This window comes from Erpetoichthys calabaricus, chromosome 16 (genome assembly GCF_900747795.2).
Source record: "Erpetoichthys calabaricus chromosome 16, fErpCal1.3, whole genome shotgun sequence".
Classification (NCBI taxonomy): domain Eukaryota; kingdom Metazoa; phylum Chordata; class Cladistia; order Polypteriformes; family Polypteridae; genus Erpetoichthys; species Erpetoichthys calabaricus.
The window spans coordinates 45,004,844-45,032,321 of NC_041409.2; the positions used below are offsets into that span (position 1 = coordinate 45,004,844).

The following is a 27,478-nucleotide window of genomic DNA, read 5'->3' on the forward strand; positions in this document are numbered from 1 at the left end:
GCGTGAGACATGAACAAGCACTGTGCCACCGTGTTCCCATGTTTAATAGCATGCTTTCATTTCTATCATCATGAAAAAGATATCACGTATACATCTCAGTATTTTAATTATTCAGAGAGCTGTAATATCACAAATGTAATGGATTATGTGTCCTGTCGGAGAAAGAGAAAGCCCGTTTAAGAAGCAGGTAGTGATTCACACACACAGCACATAGAAGATCAAATACAGAACAAAGCATTTAACGTGCTACTTTAGTTACAATGGGATTTGAGAAACTAGTAAATTAAACGATTTTAAGATGAAGTTTATGATGTTCTACTTTAAAGGCAAAATAAACTACGTGATTAAAGTGGAAATTTTGAGATTAAAGTTGACATTTCGTGCTTTTTTCCCATTGTGTGCCTATTTATTTTGTCTGTACCCTAATAAGCTTTCATATGACACTCAGACGGTGGGCTACGACTCGCCTTTTCACAGCGACTTTGATATGTGACTTCTTTTTTATTTCGGGCACTGTGCGACTTTGTGAACTTGAGCTTTCGAGTTTCTCCGACACTGTCACTCGATCAACTTCCTTTTGTTGATTATACCACTATTTAAACAAACAAAAATAGTACGTTTTTCCTTTGCCTCCACTTGGTATTCGCTGAAATTCTTATATTTTCCCCCGTGCTTTTCCCATTGTCTTTTCACAGAAGGCTATTTATATTGATTTGCATATTCAAAGAGGTGTAATTCTGGGAGGAGTTGGGGTGGGACAGAAGGCGCGTGCACGTGCGTTACTCTTCACACTAATCGGGATTTATGTAGCGGAAGAATGTGGAAGTTTGCGTACAGATTCCTGCATCTCAATTTTTCTGTGCGTACGCACATTCCCGCTTTTGTGCTTACGCCATGTTATAGTGTGAGTTCTACGCACGGCGTTATACATGAGGCCCCAGGTCAGGGGATGATGAAGTGCACTAATGTCTTCTCTCCTTCCTCTGCAGAATCCCAGCTAAAACCTAACCAAGTTCCACTTCCATCTCGAGATCACACACTCCTGTTGACCTCACTTCCACTGGTGCCCTGTTGGACCCTCCTCTTCCTTTACATCGCCTATAAAGCTAGTCACTTGCCTTCCCCAGTCAGTTCCATTCTGGACTCAGTCTTTTGAGACTACTCTACAGATCTATCAACTAACGACAATATATGGGGTGGAATACTAACAATAAACTAAAATTAAAAAAAAAAAAAAAAAAATATTATGAAGCCTAACTAAAACTAAACTGAATTTTCAGGATCAGAAATAGTCTCAAAATAAAAACTAGCATAAAAAGACAAAATCATAACAGCCTTGGTCAGTTCATGTGTGTTAAGTTTAACATACATTCTTTCTTCTTCTGCTTCTTCCTCCTCCAAAGCACAATTCCTACAATGACTGCGATAAGCAGCAGCACCAGTGGCAGTCCTATCTTCAGGCTTGTTTGATTGTCCAGCTCTGCCTTCTCAATTTGGTCTGTAAATGAAACACAATAAAAAACTCACAGTGAAAAAATTCAATACTTGACCACTTTAAAACATAAAATACGGCAAAGTCCATAGCTTAAATTTGTCAAGTTTCTCAAAACATGACAAGTCAGTTTTCTATTTGTCAAACACACATGCTAAAAGCATTTTAACAACACAATCTAGGTGACCCCAGCATGGCTACTGTGAAAGCTAGATTCACAAAGCTACGTTTTTGACACGTATGTGGAGTCACTCACATACCCAGAAATGGATTGGCATCCTGACCATGTATCGTTTCTGCATTGGAATTGATGCTTTCGGGGATAGGCTTCAGCTCCAAATGTGATATATGTACATAGAGTACTTCAAAACATTTTGTAAAAGATGTGATTGAGCTGGTAAAGTTACATTTTGGTTATTCTTAGCAAACTGAATGCAGAGAGCAGTGAATGAGGGTTAATACAGCAGAACTGTAGATTGGGCTATGTCCACTGACTTGGCACCTTGAAAATAATAGTGAAGATACTGGATTTCAGCAACATAGCTTGTGTTACTTAGCTTTTATATGGTGTAATAGCTAAAAAAAAATAAAAAATGTCCTTGCTTAAATAAACTAATATTATTTAAAAATTTATTGGATCACTAATAAACAGGAGCAGAACTTTTGTTCTCAGTGTGTTGCTGGCCTCAGCCTGTCAATGTGACCTGCTGCCTGTTCAGACTGATTTGGCATGCAGACAAATGGAAAATTATGTGAAAATTGTTATATAAATAAAATGTATTTCTTTTTCTTATCTTTCCTTTGTGTTATGAGAAATTGGTGCATTTTCATCCATCCATCCATTTTCCAACCCGCTGAATCCGAACACAGGGTCACGGGGGTCTGCTGGAGCCAATCCCAGCCATCACAGGGCACAAGGCAGGAATCAATCCCAGGCAGGGTGCCAACCCACCGCAGGACGCACACATTGTAAAATTAAATATTCCTCTGCATGTCACAGCCAAGCCAAAAGAGTAACTTTATGAAATCTTTATTATGGTTAGAGTATGGAATAGAAAGTTATTTCTGAACAGCTTTAATGGATACTGGAAGGTTTTATTTATGTTTCCTATAAATTGACATAACAATAAGAAAATATATTGGAATAAAATCTAAATATAACTTTATATATGAACATCAATCCTGTAAAGGATTTAAATTCTGCGATATTAGACATACAAGATAGAAATTTACATTTATGTTTGAACAGTGTTTTGCATTGGAATATGGGACCTGGGAATGTGGAGCCTTAATGTTTTCTTCAGTTTGCTCTCTCATTCTTTCCTAGGGCACGAAGCAGAAGCAGACAATGGCCGACAGTGAGATGAATCGCGTTGCCGTTGTCACAGGAAAGCTCCAAGCACTCGACAAACAGATTCAGAAACTCCTGTCCAGAAGAAGGAACCTTAGAGATTTGAAGGCTCGGCTGTTGGATAAACCATCCTTGCCATCTGAAATCGACGTAACATCAACCCCGTGCTGTGCCGCTCAAGTAAGCTTCACCCCCGCGCCTCGTAGGAGCGACGACGACACCGACAAAGACCTCGGCGTGTTTCAGCTATGCAGGCGGGGGATCAAGGCTAGAACACCTCCATCGATACAGGCGAGCATCTCGACCCAGAACCGATTCGACCCTCTCCACGTCCCCAGTTTGCCTTCAACCCTGGGTGATGTAATAGTGATAGGTGATTTGATTGTTAGAAAACTCAATATCGCATGCCCTAATTGGAAATCTTTTGCTTTTTGTTTTCCCGGTGCTTGTGTCCGAGATGTGATGAGACGTGCGCCGACAATCTACGAGAAGAACAAGAAGAGGGCAGTTAGATCCATTTTATTACACGCTGGCGTAAACGACGTAAGGCACCAACAGTCAGAAATTCTCAAGGCTGACTTTGCAGCACTAATTAAAGACACGAAGGAGAGGACCCCATCGGCAAAGATCTTCATTTCGGGTCCACTACCTCTCCTCAGACGATCAAATGAATACTAGTCGTCTGCTAGGATTAAACAACTGGCTGAAAGGCTTCTGCGAGAATCAAGACATCGGGTTCATCGACAACTGGGACCTCTTTTGGGAAAGGCTGCGTTTCTTCAAGCGGGATGGCCTGCATCTAAATAGATTCGGCACTCAGGTCCTCTCCGAAAACATCGCTAAGGTAATTCGTTTACCTTGACTATCTATTTCTACTCTTAACCCCTTCCATAACGCTATTGCTGTGCTAGGACATGATAATTGCTTAACAAAGTCTTCCGTAAAAGTGCACAACATTAATACTCTAATAACCAATCTCAATGCATGTAGAAAATCTAGGCAATATGGCATAAACACCAATAATTTAATTACAATTACTACTTTAGATGAACAATGTATTAAAGCTATAACAACAGGCTATAGATTAAATAAAAAATACACACAGAGCGGCGCTAACAAAAATAACTTAGTTCCTGTTCCAAATATCAATAACGCACAGAGTATTCATCTCTGCCCCTCCGAAACATTAAATATGGCACTATTAAATGTTAGAGCTTTAACTAACAAGAAGTTTTTCTACCAACGATCTTATTAGTGATAGAAAAATTGATTTTATTGCACTAAGTGAAATGTGGCTTAGCTCAGATGGCGTGGCTGTTTTAATCGAATCTGTGCCTCCGGACTACAATTTTACTCGTGCGGATCGCCAAGGAAAAAGAGGCGGTGGCCTAGCAAACATTTACTCAAGCCAGGTAAAGATGTCAGTTTTGGTAAATTCAATAGTCGGCGACTTTAACTTTCATATAGATAATCAGTGTGACCAAAAAGTAAAAGAAATTCATGAACCTCCTGGACTCTTTTGATTTGAGAAAGCTTGTTAATCAGCCTACACATAAAACAGGTCATACGTTAGACTTAGTAATTACTAAAGGACTAAAAGTTGATGTAAAGCAGGTCATTGATATTGGTCTATCAGAACATTTTCTCCTACTATTTAATATAGAAATATTGATAGAAAACATTCATGAGAAGCATATTGTTAAAAAATACTTCTTTGACTCATCAGCACCTTTAAAACTTACAAACATTCTAAGCAATCAGTTCGTTTATAGTGCCAACTATAATAGCGAGAATAATGTAAATAGTAAGGTGGAAAGATTTAATACTAAAGTGAAAGCTGCTGTTGACATAGTTGCACCTGAAAAGAGTTAAAAAATCTTCTAGCATTGTTATATCATGGAAGACCCAAAGAGTGTCTGATTTAAACAGAACATGCCGTAGAGCTGAGCGTAAATGGAAGAACTATCCACTATGAAATATTAAAGGTCAAAATAACAGAATACAATAACACAGTCCGTCTTGAGAGGCGCTGCTATTTCTCTAAGATTATAAATAACAATGCTAGTAATCCCAGAGTCTTATTCTCAACGATTGATCATCTGCTAAACCCAGGTAACTCAAAGGAATGCCTCCAAAGTACTTCCAGTAAAACCTGTGAGGCTATTGCTGTATTTTTCAATCAAAAAATTAATGATATTAGAAATAACATAGTATATCTCCCCAACACTAAGGATCCTCCTAAACCCCAGTACTCCGTTATACACAAATTAAATTCTTTCACCAGGGTAGATTTACCTGATTTACATAAAATAATTTCTCAACTGAAACCCTCTACCTGTGTCCTTGACCCAATAGCAACAAGTTTTTTCAAAGAAGTATCGGGCGTGCTAATTGATGATATTCTTGACATAGTAAATTCGTCATTAAATACGGGGGTCTTCCCAGACTGTCTTAAGACTACTGTAGTTAAACCCCTACTTAACAAAAATAATCTTGACCCCTCTGCTCTTGAAAATTTTAGACCCATCTCTAACCTGCCTTTCTTAAGTAAAATTCTAGTGAAGGCAATCATTATGTAGTTAAATGACCACCTCAATAAACATGCTATTCTTGATAAATTTCAGTCAGGTTTTAGAACAAATCACAGCACAGAAACTGCACTCGTTAAAGTAGTAAATGACTTGCAGGTAAATGCAGACAGAGGCCATTTATCTGTTCTCATCCTCCTAGATCTGAGTGCCGCATTTGACACCATTGATCATAATATTCTTAGAAATCGCCTTAGTCAATGGGTGGGCCTCTCTGGCAGTGTCTTAAATTGGTTTGAATCCTCCTACCTGGCAGGGAGAAAATTCTTTGTTAGGTGTGGTAATTACAACTCGAAGACACATGATATCCTATATGGTGTTCCACAAGGCTCTATCCTGGGTCCGCTGCTCTTCTCAATCTACATGCTTCCGTTAGGTCAGATTATCTCAGGGCACAACGTGAGCTATGACAGCTATGCTGATGACACACAGCTGTACCTATCAATAGCACCCGATGACCCCGATTCTCTTGATTCACTAACACAATGTCTTACTTGTATTTCTGAATGGATGAATAGTAATTTTCTAAAGCTAAATAAAGAGAAAACTGAAATTTTAGTGATTGGCAATAATGGATAAAATGAGGCTATTAGAAATAAACTGGATGCATTAGGATTAAAAGTCAAGATGGAGGTAAAAAGCTTAGGGGTAACTGTTGACTGTAATCTGAATTTTAAATCGCATATTCATCAGACCACTAGGACAGCATTTTTTCACTTAAGAAACATAGCAAAAGTTAGACCTCTTATATCACTGAAAGATGCTGAGAAATTAGTTCACGCGTTTGTTTCAGTCGACTAGATTACTGTAACGCCCTCCTCTTAGGACTACCCAAAAATGACATAAATCGTTGGCAACTAGTACAAAATGCAGCTGCTAGAATCCTAACTAGGAAAAGAAAATCCGAGCACATTTCTCCAGTTTTGATGTCACTACACTGGTTACCTGTGTCATTCAGAATTGACTTTAAAATTCTGCTTAAGGTTTATAAAGCCTTAAATAATCTTGCCCCATCTTATATATCGGAATGTCTGACATCTTATATTCCAAATTGTAACCTTAGATCCTCAAATGAGTGTCTCCTTAGAATTCTAAGAGCAAAACTTAAAAGAAGTGGTGAGGCGGCCTTCTGCTGTTATGCACCTAAAATCTGGAATAGCCTACCAATAGGAATTCGCCAGGCTAATACAGTGGAGCACTTTAAAAAACTGCTGAAAACACATTATTTTAACATGGCTTTCTCCTAATTTCACTTTAGTTTAATCCTGATACTCTGTATATTCAATTCATTATAATAACTATTCATGGTGGCTCTAAAATCCGTACTAACCCCTACTCTCTCTTCTGTTTCTTTTTCCGGTTTCTTTGCACCGTTATGTTCCATCATTAATGGATTACAAGCCAGAAGTCTGCATGACTATCATCATCAAGTCCTTCCGTGAGAACCCTAAATACAAAGAGAACTATTTCATTTATGTTAGGTAGAATGCCCTGAAGGGACTGGGCGGTCTCGTGGCCTGGAACCCCTGAAGATTTTATTTTTTTCTCCAGCCGTCTGGAGATTTTTTTTTGTTTTTTCTGTCCTCCCTGGCCATCAGACCTTACTCTTATTCTATGTTAATTAATGTTGTCTTATTTTAATTTCTTACTTTGTCTTTTATTTTTCTTTTCTTCATTATGTAAAGCACTTTGAGTTACTTTTTTGTACTACTTTTTTTTGTATGAAAATATGCTATATAAATAAATGTTGTTGTTGTTTGGTCTTAAATTTAAACAGAACTCTGCTGGTCCATCAAGCTGTGCACTGTGACTCCTCTCCATGGTATCCAGAGAGCCCTGCAAGATGAAATATCTTCTGGGAACACTAATAACACCAACACCAAACTCAACAACCTTCAGTGTCAGCAGTCTGGTTTTACACCAAAGTAGTCTACCATCACCCTCATCCTCATCCTGGCACTGAGGGTTCTCATGGAATGCAAAAGTGAATATCAGCAGAATTTCTTTGCAGCCTTTGTCGATTTTTGTAAAGCATTCAATTCAGTTGATCGAGCTGCCCTGTGGTACATCCTGAGACTTCACAGAATACCCTCAAAGTTGCTAGATATCATGGCTGGCCTGTACACTGGTACTGTGAGTACTATGTGGAGTGGAGGCAGAACCTCTGTGTTTTTCCCAATTGATTCTGGGGTTTGTCAGCAGTGTGTTCTACTCTGTTCAATGCTTGTATGGACTGGGTGTTGGGCAAGGTCATGGGGTATAGCAGTTGTAGGGCATTTGTTGGAGAAGAAAGATTCACAGACCTTGACTTTGCTGACGATGCTGTGATCTTTACAGAGCCAATGGAGGCTCTGATCGGGGCTCACAAGAGACTGAGCAAGGAGTCTGAGTGTCTGGGCTTGCTAGTGTCCTGGATAAAAACCAAGATCTAGGCCTTTAATGACCTCTTAGGCATAGCCGTCAGCAGTGTGTCTGTCTGCGGAGAGAGTGTCGACCTCGTCGAGAGGTTTACTTACCTCGGCAGCGACATTCATGTCTCTGGTGACTCTTCCCATGAAGTCAGTAGATGGATTGGGAGACCATAGGGAGGTTTGCTGGAAAGGAGTGTGTGGCGCTCCCAATATCTTTGCAAAAGGATGAAGGTCCAAATCTTTAGAGTCCTAGTGCTTTCTGTTTTGCTATATGGCTTGCGAGACATGGATGCTATCCAGTGACCCGAGACAAAAACTGGACTTCTTCGGTACTGTGTCTCTTCGGAGAATCCTTGGCTACTGCTGGTTTGACTTTGTTTCGAATGAGCAGTTGCTCACGGAGTTCCGAATGAGGCACATTACCTGCATTGTGAGGAAGTGACAGTTGCGGTACTACGGTCATGTGGCGCGATTCCCCGAGAGTGATCTGGCTCACAAGATCCTCATTGTTGAGGGCCCGAGTGGCTGGACCAGGCCAAGGTGATACCCACATAACACCTGGCTGCGGCTGACAGATGTCATTTACTGAGGGTGGGAATGAACCACGTATCTGCCTGGGGGGTTGCCAACCAGGATCTCAAGCTGTTTCGTCATGTGATGGGTGCGGCAATGCGCTGCTCCCCAACCTGACCTTTGCTGGTCCACGGATTCTTTTTTAACTCCTTTTTGCTGTTATCTAGAGGATGCTGGTACTACATTTCCTCTCCTTTAATTCTCCATTTCTTCTTGGACTGTATGCACTGGCTGTTCCTCTTCTTTATTATTAATACAATTAATATACGGAAAATATTGGTTGTTTATAATAATACATTACAATCTTAACTTTGACAGGGACTTCCACAGAACATGGCTCTCTGAATAACAACCCTTCTGTTATTCTGTCTTTTCTTTTGATTTTACTTCTAAAATTGGATGTTTGTGCAATCTGTTGGACGAGTTGAATGATTTTACTCTCCTCAGTCCTGTCCCCATGAATTTCAGTCATGTCCCCTGTTAATCTCCATTTGCTTACACTAAAAAAGGTTCAACACCTTCAGTCTGTCCTCAAAGTTCAGATTTAATATAATCAGCCTAGTTGCTGTTCTCTGCTCTTTTTCTAGGAATGCTGCGTAATTTGTGAAAAATGAAGACCATTACTGAACACAGTACTTCAGGTGAGGCCTTATTAGTGCATTACTGTATATTACTTAAGCACAACCTCCCTTGCTGTCCATTGCTTTTTATTGCCATTACTATCTCAGTAAACTTTCAACCCAATATCCTGATTTCACCCCATGCATGCTGGATTTCACTTTGGCCCTCCCTGCAACCCTGGGCTCTTCCAAAAGTTAAAAATTACCAGAAATCAACTAATTAAAAAGTGAAAGGCAGTGAAGATCTTGCTATAAAATTTAAATTTCCCCTTGGGATAAATAAAGTTTGTTCATTCAACCATCTGTTTATTCGTCCCGTCTACCTAGTAACACCTTTTTGTCTTGTAACTTCCTCTCGGAGGTTCACTGGAATGATTAGCAAATCTGGAGACACACAGATGATTAAAGTGACATAAAATAGGCATTAGATGTGCATTAGAATGCTTCACGTAGTCATTACTTCCATCCTGATCAATGCATTACAAAAGCATTCAGATCCATACTAGTGTATATAGCATAGGAACCGTCTGATGGGAGGGGTGTGGGAGACTGCATAAGGCAACAGTTAAAACTCCCATTCTCCTCCAACAACAATGCCGGGGAAAGGTCACAATGGTAAAAATGTGTTGAAAAGTCCATACTAGCTGTGTTTGTATCTACATGTTTCTAATGACTAAGACTACATTCAGACTGCAATTAAAAGTGATTCAGTTAGGATTTTTTGGTTCAGATCTGATATGTCTGGTTGTTCAAATTAATTTTGCAAGTTATTTAACACTAGAATTACCAGAGCCTACGAAAAAACTCGTAAATCCGTCCCACCTTAAATCGCGTCTTAAATCCGTTTGCACCTCTCCGCCAGAGTCCTTTGTCATCTAAATGTGCTGATAAAGCTACTAGCAGCCAGCTATTCCATCCCCCCACCGACTTAGAATGAACTTCTCTCCTAGCTCAAGCCTTGCCTTGATTTGATTACCTGGGATTGAAGTGGAGTTTTACAGTGGAAATAATTCTAGCGTTATTTGGAATACACGCATTTCATGTGTGTTCCATTTCTATAGTTGGCTGTGCAAACACATTTTTAAAACAGAAACGTTTTTCATATTCTAATAGTAAATGACAAAATGTAGGCATAAACTATATAACGTATGAAGCCTGAAGTCCATATATCAAAGAAACACTTTCACAAAAGGTACAAATAAAAGAACACGTGCGCCTTCATTCAAAAAAAAAAAAAAAAAGCCGCGTTAGCATGCCACATTGACACTCTTAGTACAACCGCCGCAGTGGTGTAATGGTATCAGCGCCTGACTGGGAATCAGAGGGTGGTGAGTTCGATTCCGCACGGCTCCACTTCGAGAAATTCACTGCTCTTATTCTTACAATTTTAGAATAACAATATAAATTTGATTTCAGTCTGTAACAGGCGGTGTAACTTATGATACTGGTAAAGGTTAGCTTTTTTTTTTTAATTCACTTTTCATTCTCGCAGTCACATTCAGAATCAATCCATACAACCCCATCTGACACAGCTGGTTTCACATAAATAAAAGTGCACTTTTATTCAAGACTATAACCGAAGAATAAAGAAAGCAAGTTACAGTTGGTGGTTGATACGACAGCTTGCGTGGTGCAATGTTAAGAACTGCTGATTTCCGATCCGTGCTATATAAAATCATCACATTCAAATATTAACAGTTCCCACACACCCAAGGTCCGCCATTCCTACATTTACAACATGTGTACTTGTTGCAGTGTACACACCTCTCTGTGATATGGTTCCTATTACAGTGAATGAGCACCTGACACTGTACTTTCTTCCCTGGGGGAAGCTGAGGTCTTAGAACGGAAGTTTGTTGATGCTGTATCATCTTTTCTTTTTCCATCGCCTTTTCCTGTAAGAAGCGACGACGAAGTTCCTCTGCAAGGTGAGCCATGAACACTCTTCTTTCCTCAGCGGACCCCGTGCATGCCTTATACAGTACGTGTGCGTTCATCGCTGCTAGGTCAAGGATGTTGTACAACACAGCAACCGGCCACCTGCGTGTTCCTGTGCGCACTGAACAAGCACGCGCCTTCTGGTCCATGATGTCAACGCCACGCTGGGGGAAAAAAGAAAGACAAATATATGTGACATTTTGAAGAAATCATTTTATCACCAGAAGAGCACCAGAATACTTCGTCACACTAATATTTTTTTCATTAGCATACCTTCATGTGGTTGTAGTCTGTGACCGTGTTTGTTTTTTTTTTTTTTATCTTGCCCAATCTCCACATCATGGTGCATTGTGCTGAGAATGCAGACAGACTTCATCTTTTTGGGCACATACACTGTCAGCATGGCACTGGGAGATCTAAACACCAGCGTGGAGAATTGTTCGTGTACTGAACTGACTTTAGCTGCAGGTGGAAGTTCCCGTCGCACTTTATTCATGGTGCCAAGCAGAGTTGTATTGCAGTGCAGCAGTCTATTAGCCAGCGAAAGTGACGTGAAGAAGTTGTCTGTTGTTACGGTTCTGCCTTTGTCCAGAAATGGCTCCATAAGCTTTATGACCACAGACTCGGAAAGTCTTTCTCCCGTGGGACGACTGGGATCTTTTCCTAAATAAGGAGTGGCATTGCACATGTACTTTGTCTCCAAATCTGCCGCAATCCAAAAAGGCAGAACCGTAACAACAGACAACTTCTTCACGTCACTTTCGCTGGCTAATAGACTGCTGCACGGCAATACAACTCTGCTTGGCACCATGAATAAAGTGCGACGGGAACTTCCACCTGCAGCTAAAGTCAGTTCAGTACACGAACAATTCTCCACGCTGGTGTTTAGATCTCCCAGTGCCATGCTGACAGTGTATTTGCCCAAAAAGATGAAGTCTGTCTGCATTCTCAGCACAATGCACCATGATGTGGAGATTGGGCAAGATAAAAAAAAAAAACAAACACGGTCACAGACTACAACCACATGAAGGTATGCTAATGAAAAAAATATTAGTGTGACGAAGTATTCTGGTGCTCTTCTGGTGATAAAATGATTTCTTCAAAATGTCACATATATTTGTCTTTCTTTTTTCCCCCAGCGTGGCGTTGACATCATGGACCAGAAGGCGCGTGCTTGTTCAGTGCGCACAGGAACACGCAGGTGGCCGGTTGCTGTGTTGTACAACATCCTTGACCTAGCAGCGATGAACGCACACGTACTGTATAAGGCATGCACGGGGTCCGCTGAGGAAAGAAGAGTGTTCATGGCTCACCTTGCAGAGGAACTTCGTCGTCGCTTCTTACAGGAAAAGGCGATGGAAAAAGAAAAGATGATACAGCGTCAACAAACTTCCATTCTAAGACCTCAGCTTCCCCCAGGGAAGAAAGTACAGTGTCAGGTGCTCATTCACTGTAATAGGAACCATATCACAGAGAGGTGTGTACACTGCAACAAGTACACATGTTGTAAATGTAGGAATGGCGGACCTTGGGTGTGTGGGAACTGTTAATATTTGAATGTGATGATTTTATATAGCACGGATCGGAAATCAGCAGTTCTTAACATTGCACCACGCAAGCTGTCGTATCAACCACCAACTGTAACTTGCTTTCTTTATTCTTCGGTTATAGTCTTGAATAAAAGTGCACTTTTATTTATGTGAAACCAGCTGTGTCAGATGGGGTTGTATGGATTGATTCTGAATGTGACTGCGAGAATGAAAAGTGAATTAAAAAAAAAAAAAAAAAAAAAAGCTAACCTTTACCAGTATCATAAGTTACACCGCCTGTTACAGACTGAAATCAAATTTATATTGTTATTCTAAAATTGTAAGAATAAGAGCAGTTAATTTCTCGAAGTGGAGCCGTGCGGAATCGAACTCGCCACCCTCTGATTCCCAGTCAGGCGCTGATACCATTACACCACCACGGCGGTTGTACTAAGAGTGTCAATGTGGCATGCTAATGCGGCTTTTTTTTTTTTTTTTTGAATGAAGGCGCACGTGTTCTTTTATTTGTACCTTTTGTGAAAGTGTTTCTTTGATATATGGACTTCAGGCTTCATACGTTATATAGTTTATGCCTACATTTTGTCATTTACTATTAGAATATGAAAAACGTTTCTGTTTTAAAAATGTGTTTGCACAGCCAACTATAGAAATGGAACACACATGAAATGTGTGTATTCCAAATAACGCTAGAATTATTTCCACTGTAAAACTCCACTTCAATCCCAGGTAATCAAATCAAGGCAAGGCTTGAGCTAGGAGAGAAGTTCATTCTAAGTCGGTGGGGGGATGGAATAGCTGGCTGCTAGTAGCTTTATCAGCACATTTAGATGACAAAGGACTCTGGCGGAGAGGTGCAAACGGATTTAAGACGCGATTTAAGGTGGGACGGATTTACGAGTTTTTTCGTAGGCTCTGGTAATTCTAGTGTTAATCCAGATATCCAACTTTGAATCTGCAAAATATATAACAATTAATTCATGAGACTTATGCGACCTGATAGACACACATGAATCCCAGCTACATGCTGACTTCAAATTGTTTGCATTGCAAGATATCTGAAAATTCTTCATCTCAGGATGGCAAGTGCTCAATGGTGCTTTGGGATCTATTTTCAAGACTCTATTGGAAAAATATGCACTTGAGGCGATACATTACAGAAAGCACATAGCAATTGGGCTGTATTAGTAGAAATGCTTTCTTTTATTGGTTGCATTTCACATTCCTCTGGAAAAAATGAAATATGTGAGTTACATAGTACATCACACAACTACAGCTAAATGTTGGGAGTACAGCTTTTAAAAATAAGTTCTACTCGGATTTTTGAATGTACAGTATGTGTATGTGTGTGAAGGAAAAATGTGAATAGGTTAATTAATTAGTCACAGGAGTAATGAGAGATTAGTATAGCCATCATTTGCAGCTTTGTGGGTCGATTAGTGCTGCGCTGACACTCAGGGAGCAAAGATCTGAGACCAGGCGGTAGAAATGAAGATGTTAGAAACTAAAGACAGAGATGAAAACTAGGAGACTGGAGAGAATGAGCAGAGTAAACCTGTGTGAGAGACAGAAAAAATGAGTTGAGTGAAAAATGCCAGGAAGCGAGTGAGGAGTGCAGTTCTGGAAGAGTCGATTAAAGCTTGCTGAGTCAGAAGGAACATGGGAGATAACGGAGTCTAGGGTCTCACTGTGGTTATTGGTGGAGGTGGCAGGGACAGAGAGCCATGCTCTAGGGACTCTCGGCAGGTACTGGCTTATCTGGTCAAGAGGAAGCCGAGAAGATCGGGTTAACTGGAATCTTGCACTGACTGAACAGACTTAAGAGTGACAGTTCCTACAAGTTAAAAGATGCCTGCCCTTTTTTAACACAAAATAAACCTTAATAACAATATAAATGTAGAAGTTCTTCACCACTTCTGTTTACTGCAAAAAAACACACATACATACATACATATATATTTACACAGAACACAAAATGGACCTCATTTGTTTTGATCACCCTGCAAGCTATTCTAAATAACTCAGCAGTCTAAAATTATTTTCTGCAAGCTATAAGGCACCTTTTAAGCAAACACTAGCAATGCAAATGAAAGAGTCATTTAACAGACATTGTACTGTATATGTGGCTGATACCTTAATAAAATTCTAAACCATTAACAAAATAACATAATTAATATATACACAATGCGATATGTGAAAAATCAGAAGAATGAACACCAATATCATGCACTGACATGGAGTTTTGAAATATGCACGTGCTGTTTTGATTCTCAGATGCTGGCAATGCAGTGAGGCCATGTGAACTATGTCATTTAAATATGAAATTTTTAAAATAAAAATAGTCCTAATAAATTTTAGAGCAAGTACTATATATAAATACAGCACTAGAAACTCATTTTTTTGTGTTATTATTTCATAATGTTAAAAAAAGTACTGTGGCATGACGCCCTTTTAAAAGTGCCACCTGAGGCGATTGCCTTACTGACTCAACCAAAGTGCCCTGGTTATAAAAGCTATAATAATCACCATAACTATTTTTTAGACAAAAATGTCAGTCAGTCAGTCGTTATCTATAGGATCGCCAATGAACCTAACCTGCATGTCTTTGGACTGTGGGAGGAAGCTGGACCACCTGGAGGAAACCCACGCAGACACGGGGAAAACATGCAAACTCCACGCAGGGAGGACCCAGGAAGTGAACCCAGGTCTGCTTACTGCGAGGCAACAGCGCTACCACTGTGCCACCATGCCGCCCAGACAAAAATTCAGACATTTGCAATTAATAATCCACTGCTATGATTCACACATTAGCTTTATAACAAAGGTCTATATAAAGAGGGACACATACAAGCATACAGTATATACAGACAACAAAAATAAAAAGCAAAGTATTTTGCATTTTTTAACAAAATCTTTTCAAATGTGTGACCACACACACAAGAAAATTACAAATAAAATAAATGAATGATGAAAGTGTCCTTTATTTTACTCATCATTAGAGTCAAAAGAAGGTCAATATGAGAATTCAGTGCAGTAAAGTAGCAAACTTTAGAGGACAAAATTTAATCTTTCTATGAGGAATTTTAAATAATTTCTCTGATACCTGGAGAAGTGGCTGAAAACACTGGTGCTCCCTAGCTTTTCTATAAAATACTCAAAATTCTCTTTGAACTGTGTAGAAATAACAGAACTATTTGGTATCTGCCATTATTTTATTTTGCATTTAAATAAAGATTGATAACTTTGACTTATGATCTAACATTTTATTTAAAATAATAAACCTAAGGAAAAGTGTATGGAGAAAAATACTGGTACCCTTAACCTAGTATTTTGTAGCAAAGCCTCTTGAGACAGAAACTGCAATTTACTGCTTTTTGTATCTTTGTGCAAGATTTCTACACTTTTTGACTGGTAGTTTGTCCCACCATCCTTCAGCAAACTAACCCATTTATCTCAGGGCATCTTCTCCCAACTGTAACTTTCAGCTCAGGCCATTTCAGAATGGTCCAGTGTTTTTTCCTCATTCTTGGTTGATTTTTGAGGTCTGTTTCAGGTCATTATCTTGTTGGAGGAACCCTGAGCCATGACTGAGACACACATTTCTGTCACTGGACCGTACATACAGTGCATCCGGAAAGTATTCACAGAGCATCACATTTTTCCACATTTTGTTATGTTACAGCCTTATTCCAAAATGGATTAAATTCATTTTTTTCCTCAGAATTCTACACACAACACCCCATAATGACAACGTGAAAAAAGTTTACTTGAGATTTTTGCTAATTTATTAAAAATAAAAAAATTGAGAAAGCACATGTACATAAGTATTCATAGCCTTTGTCATGAAGCTCAAAATTGAGCTCAGGTGCATCCTGTTTCCCCTGATCATCCTTGAGATGTTTCTGCAGCTTAATTGAAGTCCACCTGTGGTAAATTTAGTTGGTTGGACATGATTTGGAAAGGCACACACCTGTCTATATAAGGTCCCACAGTTGACAGTTCATGTCAGAGCACAAACCAAGCATGAAGTCAAAGGAATCGTCTGTAGACCTCTGAGACAGGATTGTCTCGAGGCACAAATCTGGGGAATGTTTCTGCTGCTGTGAAGGTCTCAATGAGCACAGTGGCCTCTATCATCCGTAAGTGGAAGAAGTTCGAAACCATCAGGACTCTTCCTAGAGCTGGCCGGCCATCTAAACTGAGCAATCGGGGGAGAAGGGCCTTAGTCAGGGAGGTGACCAAGAACCTGATGATCACTCTGTAAGCGCTCCAGAGGTCCTCTGTGGAGAGAGGAGAACCTTCCAGAAGGACAACAACCTCTGCAGCAATCCACCAATCAGGCCTGTATGGTAGAGTGGCCAGACAGAAGCCACTCCTTAGTAAAAGGCACATGGCAGCCCGCCTGGAGTTTGCCAAAAGGCACCTGAAGGACTCTCAGACCATGAGAAAGAAAACTCTATGGTCTGATGAGACAAAGATTGAACTCTTTGGTGTGAATGCCAGGGGTCACGTTTGGAGGAAACCAGGCACTGCTCATCACCAGGCCAATACCATCCCTATAGTGAAGCATGGTGGTGGCAGCATCATGCTGTGGGGATGTTTTTCAGCGGCTGGAACTGGGAGACTAGTCAGGATAAAGGGAAAGATGACTGCAGCAATGTACAGAGACATCCTGGATGAAAACCTGCTCTTGACCTCAGACTGGGGCGATGGTTCATCTTTCAGCAGGACAACGACCCTAAGCACACAGCCAAGATATCAAAGGAGTGGATTCAGGACAACTCTGTGAATGTCCTTGAGTGGTCCAGCCAGAGCCCAGACTTGAATCCGATTGAACATCTCTGGAGAGATCTTAAAATGGCTGTGCACCGACACTTCCCATCCAACCTGATGGAGTTTGAGAGGTGCTGCAAAGAGGAATGGGCGAAACTGGCCAAGGATAGGTGTGCCAAGCTTGTGGCAGCATATTCAAAAAGACTTGAGGCTGTAATTGCTGCCAAAGGTGCACCGACAAAGTATTGAGCAAAGGCTGTGAATACTTATGTACATGTGATTTCTCAGTTTTTTTTATTTTTAATAAATTTGCAAAAACCTCAAGTAAACTTTTTTTCATATTGTCATTATGGGGTGTTGCGTGTAGAATTCTGAGGAAAAGAATGAATTTAATCCATTTTGGAATAAGGCTGTAACATAACAAAATGTGGAAAAAGTGATGCGCTGTGAATACTTTCCGGATGCACTGTATCTCTCCAGAATACCCCAATAGCCTTCTGATTTCATTGTTAGCAAAGCAACTCGAAAACTTTACTGAGCCTACCTCATATTTCATGGTAGGGATGAAGTTTCTTTCTTTGAAGGCTCATTTTAGTTTCCTGTGAGCGTAAAGAATTATTTTGTTACCCTAAGTTCTTGTCTATAAGCCGCGGCTTATCTAAGGAAAAAAGTTGTGAAAATGAAAAAATAGAATATCGGCTTATACATAAGTCCGGCTTATACAGTAATCCCTCCTCCATCGCGGGGGTTGCGTTCCAGAGCCACCCGCGAAATAAGAAAATCCGCGAAGTAGAAACCATATGTTTATATGGTTATTTTTATATTGTCATGCTTGGGTCACAGATTTGCGCAGAAACACAGGAGGTTGTAGAGAGACAGGAACGTTATTCAAACACTGCAAACAAACATTTGTCTCTTTTTCAAAAGTTTAAACTGTGCTCCATGACAAGACAGAGATGACAGTTCCGTCTCACAATTAAAAGAATGCAAAAATATCTTCCTCTTCAAAGGAGTGAAGCAAACAAATCAATATGTCTGTTTGGCTTTTAAGTATGCGAAGCACCGCGGCACAAAGCTGTTGAAGGCGGCAGCTCACACCCCCTCCGTCAGGAGCAGGAAGAGAGAGAGAGACAGAGACAGAGTTTGTTTTTCAGTCAAAAATCAATACGTGCCCTTCGAGCTTTTAAGTATGCGAAGCACTGTGCAGCATGTCTTTTCAGGAATCAGCTTTACAAAAGATAGCAACGTGAAGATAATCTTTCAGCATTTTTAGACGAGCGTCCATATCGTCTAGGTGTGCAAACAGCCCCCCTGCTCAATCCCCATACGTCAGGATCACAGATAGTCAGCGCAAGAGTGAGAGAAAAGTAAGCAATCTAGCTTCTCAGCCATCTGCCAATAGCGTCCCTTGTATGAAATCAACTGGGCAAACCAACTGAGGAAGCATGTACCAGAAATTAAAAGACCCATTGTCCGCAGAAATCCGCGAACCAGCAAAAAATCCGCGATATATATTTAAATATGCTTACATATAAAATCACAATTTAAATGACCGCTACGCGCGCGTGTTGACTCGGCGACGCCCAGAGCAGAAAGAACGCGCTCTGGCCGCTCCAACCGCGCCATGCGGGGAGTGAGAGAGACGCCAATATCTCACACTCTCTCCCCCCTTAAAGAAATTAAATGGGTGCGAGTGAGACCACTGACCTCCCTCCCTTATATTAGTTATAGGTTATAGTACGTTCGGCTTATCCATGAGTCCGGCTTATCTACGATACGATTTGATTTTAAAAATTCGTATGATTTTTGGTCTCCGGCTTATACATGAGTCCGGCTTATAGACAAGAACCTAGGGTAATTCTTGTTTATCCCTCCTTGGACTTTCTTTGCACAATACACACATTCATGGCTCATAAAGATAACCGTTTTGCTATTTTGTTCTGTGCAAATAGTGGCACACACTTTCTCTCACTGTGTATACATTTTCAAAAAAATTTTTTTAATTTAAATGGTATATAATGTATCACTGCTTCAGGAGGAACACCACTGCTAAAGTGAACTCTGATTAAAAACTTTGCTTTTCTACATAAAAATACCAGGAAGGACTTTGTAGGGTTAAAAGGCAGATAGTCTAAACATGTGTGGTACACCAAATTGTCTTTCCTATGTGACTGCAGATTTCTGACTGTCTGTGTTTGTGATTACATAGAAGGTGAACTTACACTTAATTTCAGCTGATGTCCTCTTCTCTCTTAGTTTCTCATTCTCGACAGTGCAGGTCACAGACACATCATCTGTCACATTCAAAGAGAAGATACTGTTCACACTGTACAGACCCCTGCTGTCTCTGCTCAGTGTTGTGTTTACTTGTCTTGAGTCCTGAAGCAGTTTCTTATTCACTAACCAGTAGACCTTTGGCTCAGGAAATCCTCCAGAAGATGTGCAGATGAAGTTGACATCACTGTCTTCTAACACTGGTGATAGTCCATAAACAATGGGATCAGAGTAACGACCTGAAGAGACAGAAACACATTAAAAAGGACTGAACTGGCAGTGAGACGTGTCTGTTATCTGCTGCTTCATTCTTACAGACCACTACCACAACTGACCTCATCATAAATAATGGACTAAGCAGGGGAGTTGGTCTCGTCCGTTACAGGAGATGGACGTCTGAAGCAGAGCTCCGTTAGTAGCAGCTTTATTTTCCCACATATTTCTTATTATTTAGAGGTATCCTGTATTTACCCGACCCAAGGAACTTCCACTACAATATATAAACATGAGTAACAAAAAGAGAAGTCAGAAAGAACCGGAAAAGAAACTTAAAACTGCATCAAAGTCTGGACAGACATCTGGCCCGAGTACAAGGTATGGCCTCTCGGAGACAGACCTGGAACAGGCAGACGAATGTGCAGACTTCCTAGGACCCCGCTCCACTGCGTCGTCTCCTGTCGAGAGTGAAAATGGGAGCGAGGGTGCAAGTGATACAGGTCACGATGGATCGCCGATTTCTGAGGATCATTCAAGACTAGAAAAGGCCCTGCAGTATGTGCTCTCATCTACTCATCGCGAGCCCGCAGCATTTGCTGTAACGGGAGCTGCAATTCACTTGCGGGGCACGAAAGCCGAAGTGAACTGTCCGAAATGAAAGAGATGATCGCTACACTGGCTACGGCCATAAGTGAGCTTAAGAAGGATAACAAAAACCAAGAAATGCGTCTATTTAAACGTTTTGACACAACCTTTAAAGGCATCTTGGAGAAATTAGAGGAACACATTGAAGAAAATAGATCCAAACTGAAAAAACTTGCCGATCAGATGAATGACGTTACAGATCAGCTGGAAGACGTTAAGCAGGCATTCACGGCTCGAGTTGAAACAGAGGAACAATTGGCGTCTAACGCCAATGAAAAAGCTACAGCTGCGAATTCTGAATGCAAAAAACTCGGAGACAGACTTGCGGCCCTGGAAGATGGGTGCAGAAGAAATAATATACCTGAGAAACGAGAAAGTTCAAACTCATTGAAATTTGCAGTAGAATTACTCTCTAAAATAATTGGAGATGACTTTAAATTAGATATCGAGATAGCCGCAGCTTATCGCATACTCAGATCAAGCACCTTTAAACCTAGGTCTTTTATTGTCCGCTTTGAGCAACTATGATGTAAGCTTGATGTGATGGTACTTCTCAGACACAAGCAAGAGATCATATTTGAAAATAATCTAATAATCTAATTCGCATTTTCCCCGATTTCTCACCATTAACAGATGCAAAACACGCAGCCTACCTTAACATTACAAAGCTGCTACAGAAAGCTGATATCAAAAACAGCCTCTTGTATTCCACCAAACTGAAAGTGGAAGTTCAAGACCAATTTTATGTATTTTCAAGCAAGGAGGGTTCATTATTTTATTACCTTAATATCTTAAAATTGCTGAAGATTATTTTAAGCTTAAAGACTGTTAATGATTATATTTTTGGCAGATAGTATTTAGACTTCAGCTGCAATAGATATCTCTACTTTGTTTTAATTCTCAAATGGCGCTGCGGGAGGGGGTAGGGGGTTTGTTTTGTTTTGGACATGCTCTGTCTCTTTGTATGTCAGAGGACTGGGATATTGCGAAGTGGGTTCAATGCGGGGAGGCAAAATGGGGGGGTGGGGGGATAAAGGGGGGAGAGAAGGAGAGCAGGCTATATCTAATCTATTCTTCTAATCCTTATAACTATAAATATTAATGTAACAATAGGCTATATGGCAATAACTCGTGGGGAAATTTGAAATTAAGATTAAAACTGCCTCACTACCAGTTAAGACTATAAAATGACATTAAAAACTCAGAATCAATGTCTCCATGATGGGACAGTTAACTTTGTGAGCTGGAATGTTAAAGGCCTGAATTACAAATTAAAGAGAAAGAAAGTATGCTCTCACCTAACAGGCTTAAACGCTAAAATAGTATTTTTACAGGAGACCACTTACTAAGCAAGGATCAGTCCAGACTACAAAAAGACTGGACTGGCCAAATGTTCCATTCTAGCTTTACAAAGAAAACTAGAGGTGTGGGAATTCTCATACACAGAACAGTCCCATTTGTAGCATTAGATGTAGTATCAGACCCTGAAGGGAGATATGTGATGGTCATGGACAACTTCTTTAACAGTAAAATGATTTTGATAGGGCGGCACGGTGGCGCAGTGGGTAGCGCTGCTGCCTCGCAGTTGGGAGATCTGGGGACCTGGGTTCGCTTCCCGGGTCCGCCCTGCATGGAGTTTGCATGTTCTCCCCGTGTCTGCGTGGGTTTCCTCCGGGTGCTCCAGTTTCCTCCCACATTCCAAAGACATGCAGGTTAGGTGGACTGGCGATTCTAAATTGGCCCTAGTGTGTGCTTGGTGTGTGGGTGTGATTGTGTGTGTCCTGCGGTGGGTTGGCACCCTGCCCAGGATTGGTTCTCTGCCTTGTGCCCTGTGTTGGCTGGGATTGGCTCCAGCAGACCCCCGTGACCCTGTGTTCGGATTCAGCGGGTTGGAAAATGGATGGATGGATGATTTTGATAAATGTTTATGCACCCAATGTCGATGATAAGGAATTCATTCAAAATTTATTTGCATCCATTCTCAATTTGAATACTCATAAAATTATAATGGCTGGGGACTTTAATTGTGTTTTAAATCCACTCTTAGATAGGACTCCTGTGACGGGGGGACGACGTCTAACACTGCAAAGACAATTACACAGTTTGTAACTGACCACAACTTATCAGACCCCTAGAGGTTTCTTAACACAAACTCAAGAACATATTCGTTCTACTCACCAGTGCATCATAGCTACTCAAGAATTGATTATTTTTTTATAGATAATAACTTCTTGCCTACAATTAAATCGTGCAAATATGACACAATTGTTATCTCCGACCATGCCCCTCTAGTCTTGGAGCTAAAATCATTAAGCCCCTCACACTCACCTCGCAGATGGCGTCTTAACCCTCTTCTATTGGCAGACGAGAACTGTACAGAATTTATATTCAAACAAATCAGCTTCTTCCTAGAGACAAACACACCCTCAGAGGTTTCTGCAGGAACACTCTGGGAAACTCTAAAGGCCTTCTTAAGAGGACAGATTATCTCATATCTTTCTCACAGAAATAAATTAGAAACCAAGAAAGCATCAGAGATAAGAAGCGAAATTACTAGAATAGATGAAGAACAAGCCAGGCGTCCAAGTGAAGCTCTTCATAGGAAAAGGCATGCTCTGCATACAGAACTCAACATCTTGAAAACTAAAGAAACTGAACAACTTATTTATAAGTCAAGACATCATTACTATGAACACGGAGAAAAAGCTAATAAGCTTTTAGCTCAACAAATTCACAAACAAGAAGCTCGCAATGTAATCCCAGTATTCACCAACACGAATGGAGAAGAAATCATTGACCATAAAAATATAATGCACACATTTAGAGATTATTATAAACCCTTATATTCCACTGAGTTCAAAGAAGACAACACACAATCTAATGCATTTCTGGATACATTACAGACACCACAAATACAGTGCATCCAGAAAGTATTCACAGCGCATCACTTTTTCCACATTTTGTTATGTTACAGCCTTATTCCAAAATGGATTAAATTCATTTTTTTCCTCAGAATTCTACACACAACACCCCAATGACAACGTGAAAAAAAGTTTACTTGAGGTTATTGCAAATTTATTAAAAATGTGAATACTTTCCGGATGCACTGAAGATGCTTTAAGTGCTGAGGAACCGGATAAACCTCTGACCCTATCAGAATTACTAGAAGCTATAAAGTCACTTCAAAGAGGGAAATCAGCAGGCCCTGATGGTTACCCTGTAGAATTTTATAAGAAATTCTCCACTCAGCTAGCTCCCCTCTTATTGGCAACACTTACAGAAGCTAGAGACAATCAAATTCTACCTCAAACTTTTCATCAAGCATTAATCACCGTCTTTCCTAAACAAAATAAGGACTTGTTACAATGTGCATCATACAGACCAATTTCACTCCTGAATAATGATGTTAAGATACTCTCAAAAATTATAGCTAGAAGGATGGAGAAAGTGCCTTCGGTAATATCACAGGATCAAACTGGATTTATTAAAGGCCGACACTTATCTTCCAATCTCCGACGCCTGTTTAATGTAATATATTCACCAGCAAAGTCAAACACCCCAGAGATATTACTATCATTAGACGCAGAAAAAGCATTTGATATGATTGAATGGAACTACCTTTTCACTGCATTGGAGAAATTTGGGTTTGGCCCAAATATTTGTGCATGGATCAAACTACTGTATACCAATCCAGAAGCTTCAGTTTGTATTAACAACATTTGTTCAGACTACTTCAAGCTAGAATGTGACACCAGACAAGGATGCCCCTTGTCACCACTGCTGTTTGCAATTGCCATTTAACCACTGGTGGTCCACTGTCGAAATTCTTATCAGATAAAGGGGATTATCAGAGAAGGACTGGAACAGAAAATTTCTCTATATGCAGATGATATGGTTTTATATATATCAGACCCAGAAAACACTGTGCCTGCTGCTTTAACAGCACTCACAGAATTTCAAAAGATATCTGGTCTCAGAATTAATCTGAATAAAAGTATACTCTTTCCAGTGAATTCACAAGCATATAATATTAGATTGGACACCCTACCATTTACCATAGAAGATCAGTTTAAATACCTTGGGGTAAATATCACAAGTAAACATAAAGCTCTTTATCAACAAAACTTTGCCGTCTGTATGGAAAAAATTAAGCAAGACTTGCATAGATGGTCAACCCTTCATCTCACTCTAGCCAGAAGAATTAACGTTGTTAAGATGAATATCCTTCCTAAACTTCTTTTTTTATTTCAAAACATTCCAATATATATCAATATATTGTTTTTAAGCAATTAGATTCAACTATAACCTCATTTATTTGGAACTCAAAACACTCATGTATCCGAAGAGCGACCCTACAAAGACCTCAGGCAGAAGGTGGCATGGCTTTACCGAATTTTCAGTTTCATTACTGAGCAGCAAACATACAAGCCATAAAAACCTGGACACAAAAAATGAATATACACAGGCTTGGCCCGCAATAGAAGTAAAATCCTGTAGTACTTCTTTATACTCCCAGCTCTGCGCTCCAATAAATGCAAGTTATCGCAAATATACTAATAACCCAATTCTGCTTTACTCACTCAGAATATGGAACCAACTTAGAAAGCATTTTAAGATGGAAAATCTTTTATCTGTGGCATCTCTGCAAGAGAACCACCTCTTTCAAACCTATCCAGTTTTTAATACCTGGAAAAGATTTGGGATTAAATTGCTCAGAGATCTTTATATAGACAATATCTTTGCACCTTTTGAACAATTACTTTCCAAATTCAACCTCCCAGCTACACATTTCTTTCACTATTTTCAAATTAGAAACTTTGTTAAACAGAAACTGTCCGATTTTCCTCATCTCGTACCCTCCACCATGCTGGAAAAAATACTGCTCAATTTCGAGGAATTAGACACCATTTCTTATTAGTCTTTTCCTTTCAAAGATCCAAGAGGACATTGGGAAAAGGATCTCTTAATCAATATATCAGAAAAGGAGTGGAAGGTAGCATTGCAGAGAATTCACTCGAGCTCCATATGCGCAAAGCATAGAATTATTCAACTAAAAATTATATATCGAGCTCATCTGTCTCGCTTAAAACTGTCCAAAATGTTTCCAGGGCAAGATCCAACCTGTGAGCGCTGCAACCAAGCTCCTGCTTCACTGGGTCACATGTTTTGGGCCTGCACCAAATTAACATCATTTTGGACCAAAATTTTTAAGTGCCTTTCAGACAGCCTTGGTGTCACAATCCCTCCTAACCCATTAACAGCTGTGTTCGGTGTTCTTTCAGACGGACTTGAAATGGAGAAGGACAAGCAGACGGTTATTGCATTCACTACACTTTTGGCACGCAGACTTATTTTGTTAAATTGGAAGAATCCTGACTCTCCTCTGATAAGTCCGATGTTTTATATTATTTGAAATTGGAAAAAATCAAATTCTCAGTTAGAGGATCTGTACAAAATTTTTTCAAAACCTGGCAGGATCTAATCTATACTAATAAAAGGCAAAGCCCTCACTGACTCACTCACTCACTGACTGACTCACTCATCACTAATTCTCCAACTTCCCGTGTAGGTGGAAGGCTGAAATTTGGCAGGTTCATTCCTTACAGTTTACTTACAAAAGTTAGGCAGGTTTCATTTCGAAATTCTACGCGTAAGAGTGCTGAAGAAAACATTCATTACACAATTGAGAAGGCAGCGAAACAATAAGAAGCGAGTGAGTGACGCATACAAGCATATTTATAAGTGCAGCTACTGCGGAAACAAAGCACGGTGTAAACCGTAAGTTTAAATTAAGTTTATAGAAACGCTCCCGCTGCCGTTTGCACTACCATATTCGCGAGATACAAGTTTAATGAGAAGACACGAGGTATAAACGAGACTTTGGATCACTTTGTAACGTAGTTAAAATTGCTGTAGCAAGAAACTTTTAATTGCCAGGCCTTAGCTAACATTAAATAAAGCCGTGGACATCGCAACATCACACAAGAGAGCGGCTCACGTGAACTGACTGAACGCAGCACGAGTGATCACTTCGATGAATCAAACCTGTTCAAAAAACACATTACACAATTGATAAGGTAGGAAAAGAATATAAAGTGACAGACGCATACAGGCATTAATTAAGTTCATAGACATACAAAAGATTGCCATCACTCACTCACTGACTCACTCATCACTAATTCTCCAACTTCCCGTGTAGGTAGAAGGCTGAAATTTGGCAGACTCATTCCTTACAGCTTACTTACAAAAGTTAGGCAGGTTTCATTTCGAAATTCAAAGCGTAATGGTCATAACTGGAACATATTTTTTGTCCATACACTGTAATGGAGGAGGCGGAGTCACGTATCGCGTCATCACGCCTCCTACGTAATCACGTGAACTAAAAACAAGGAAGAGATTTACAGCACGAGTCGCACGCTGGAACGAAGGTAAATGACGTTAATTTTTGACTGTCTTTTAATACTGTGTAAGCATACATATTAACACATGTGCAATTAAACGTGTGCATTTACGGGGTGATTTCTCAGGCTTAAAAGCTCACCTTTTATCAAACGCGGGAACAAAGGTAACTGACGTTGTTCACTGTCTTTTAATACTGTGTAACCATACATATTAACACATGTCCAATTAAACGTGTGCATTTACGGGGTGATTTCTGAGGCTTAAAAGCTCGCCTTTTACTAAAAAGGTAAATGCAAAACTATTTTCAATCATTTTATTGAAACGCTCCCGTTAAGGATTGCAATAACATATTCGCGAGATAAAAGAACGAAGTAGGGGGAAATGGAGGAACAGCCGCAAACAGCGAAGAGCAAAAAATTAATTAAACAATTGAGAACGGAGCGAGTTAAGCATACAAGCATGTTCATAAGGGAAACAAACCACGGTGTAAAACGTAGGTTTAAATAAAGTTTATAGAAACGCTCCCGCTGCGGATTGCAATAACATATTCGCGAGATAAAAGTTTAATGAGAAGACACGAGGTATAAACGAACCACACGCCGTGGCGCAACGTTAGGGGCAACAGTTTCAACCATTCTATGATCTGCT

General features: G+C 40.0%; 1 protein-coding gene across 1 annotated transcript in view; it reads right to left on the minus strand.

The window, feature by feature from the left end:
- The window catches only part of LOC114666946 (butyrophilin subfamily 3 member A1-like), a 116,666-nt gene that overhangs the window by 28,153 nt on the left and 61,035 nt on the right, over positions 1-27,478 (minus strand). Inside the window, exons 5-6 of the mRNA XM_051920089.1 lie at positions 19,516-19,806; positions 1,370-1,498 (exon numbers count right to left, since the gene is read on the minus strand). Of these exons, the coding sequence (XP_051776049.1) occupies positions 1,370-1,498; positions 19,516-19,806 (420 nt within the window). The remainder of the gene's footprint in view (positions 1-1,369; positions 1,499-19,515; positions 19,807-27,478) is intronic.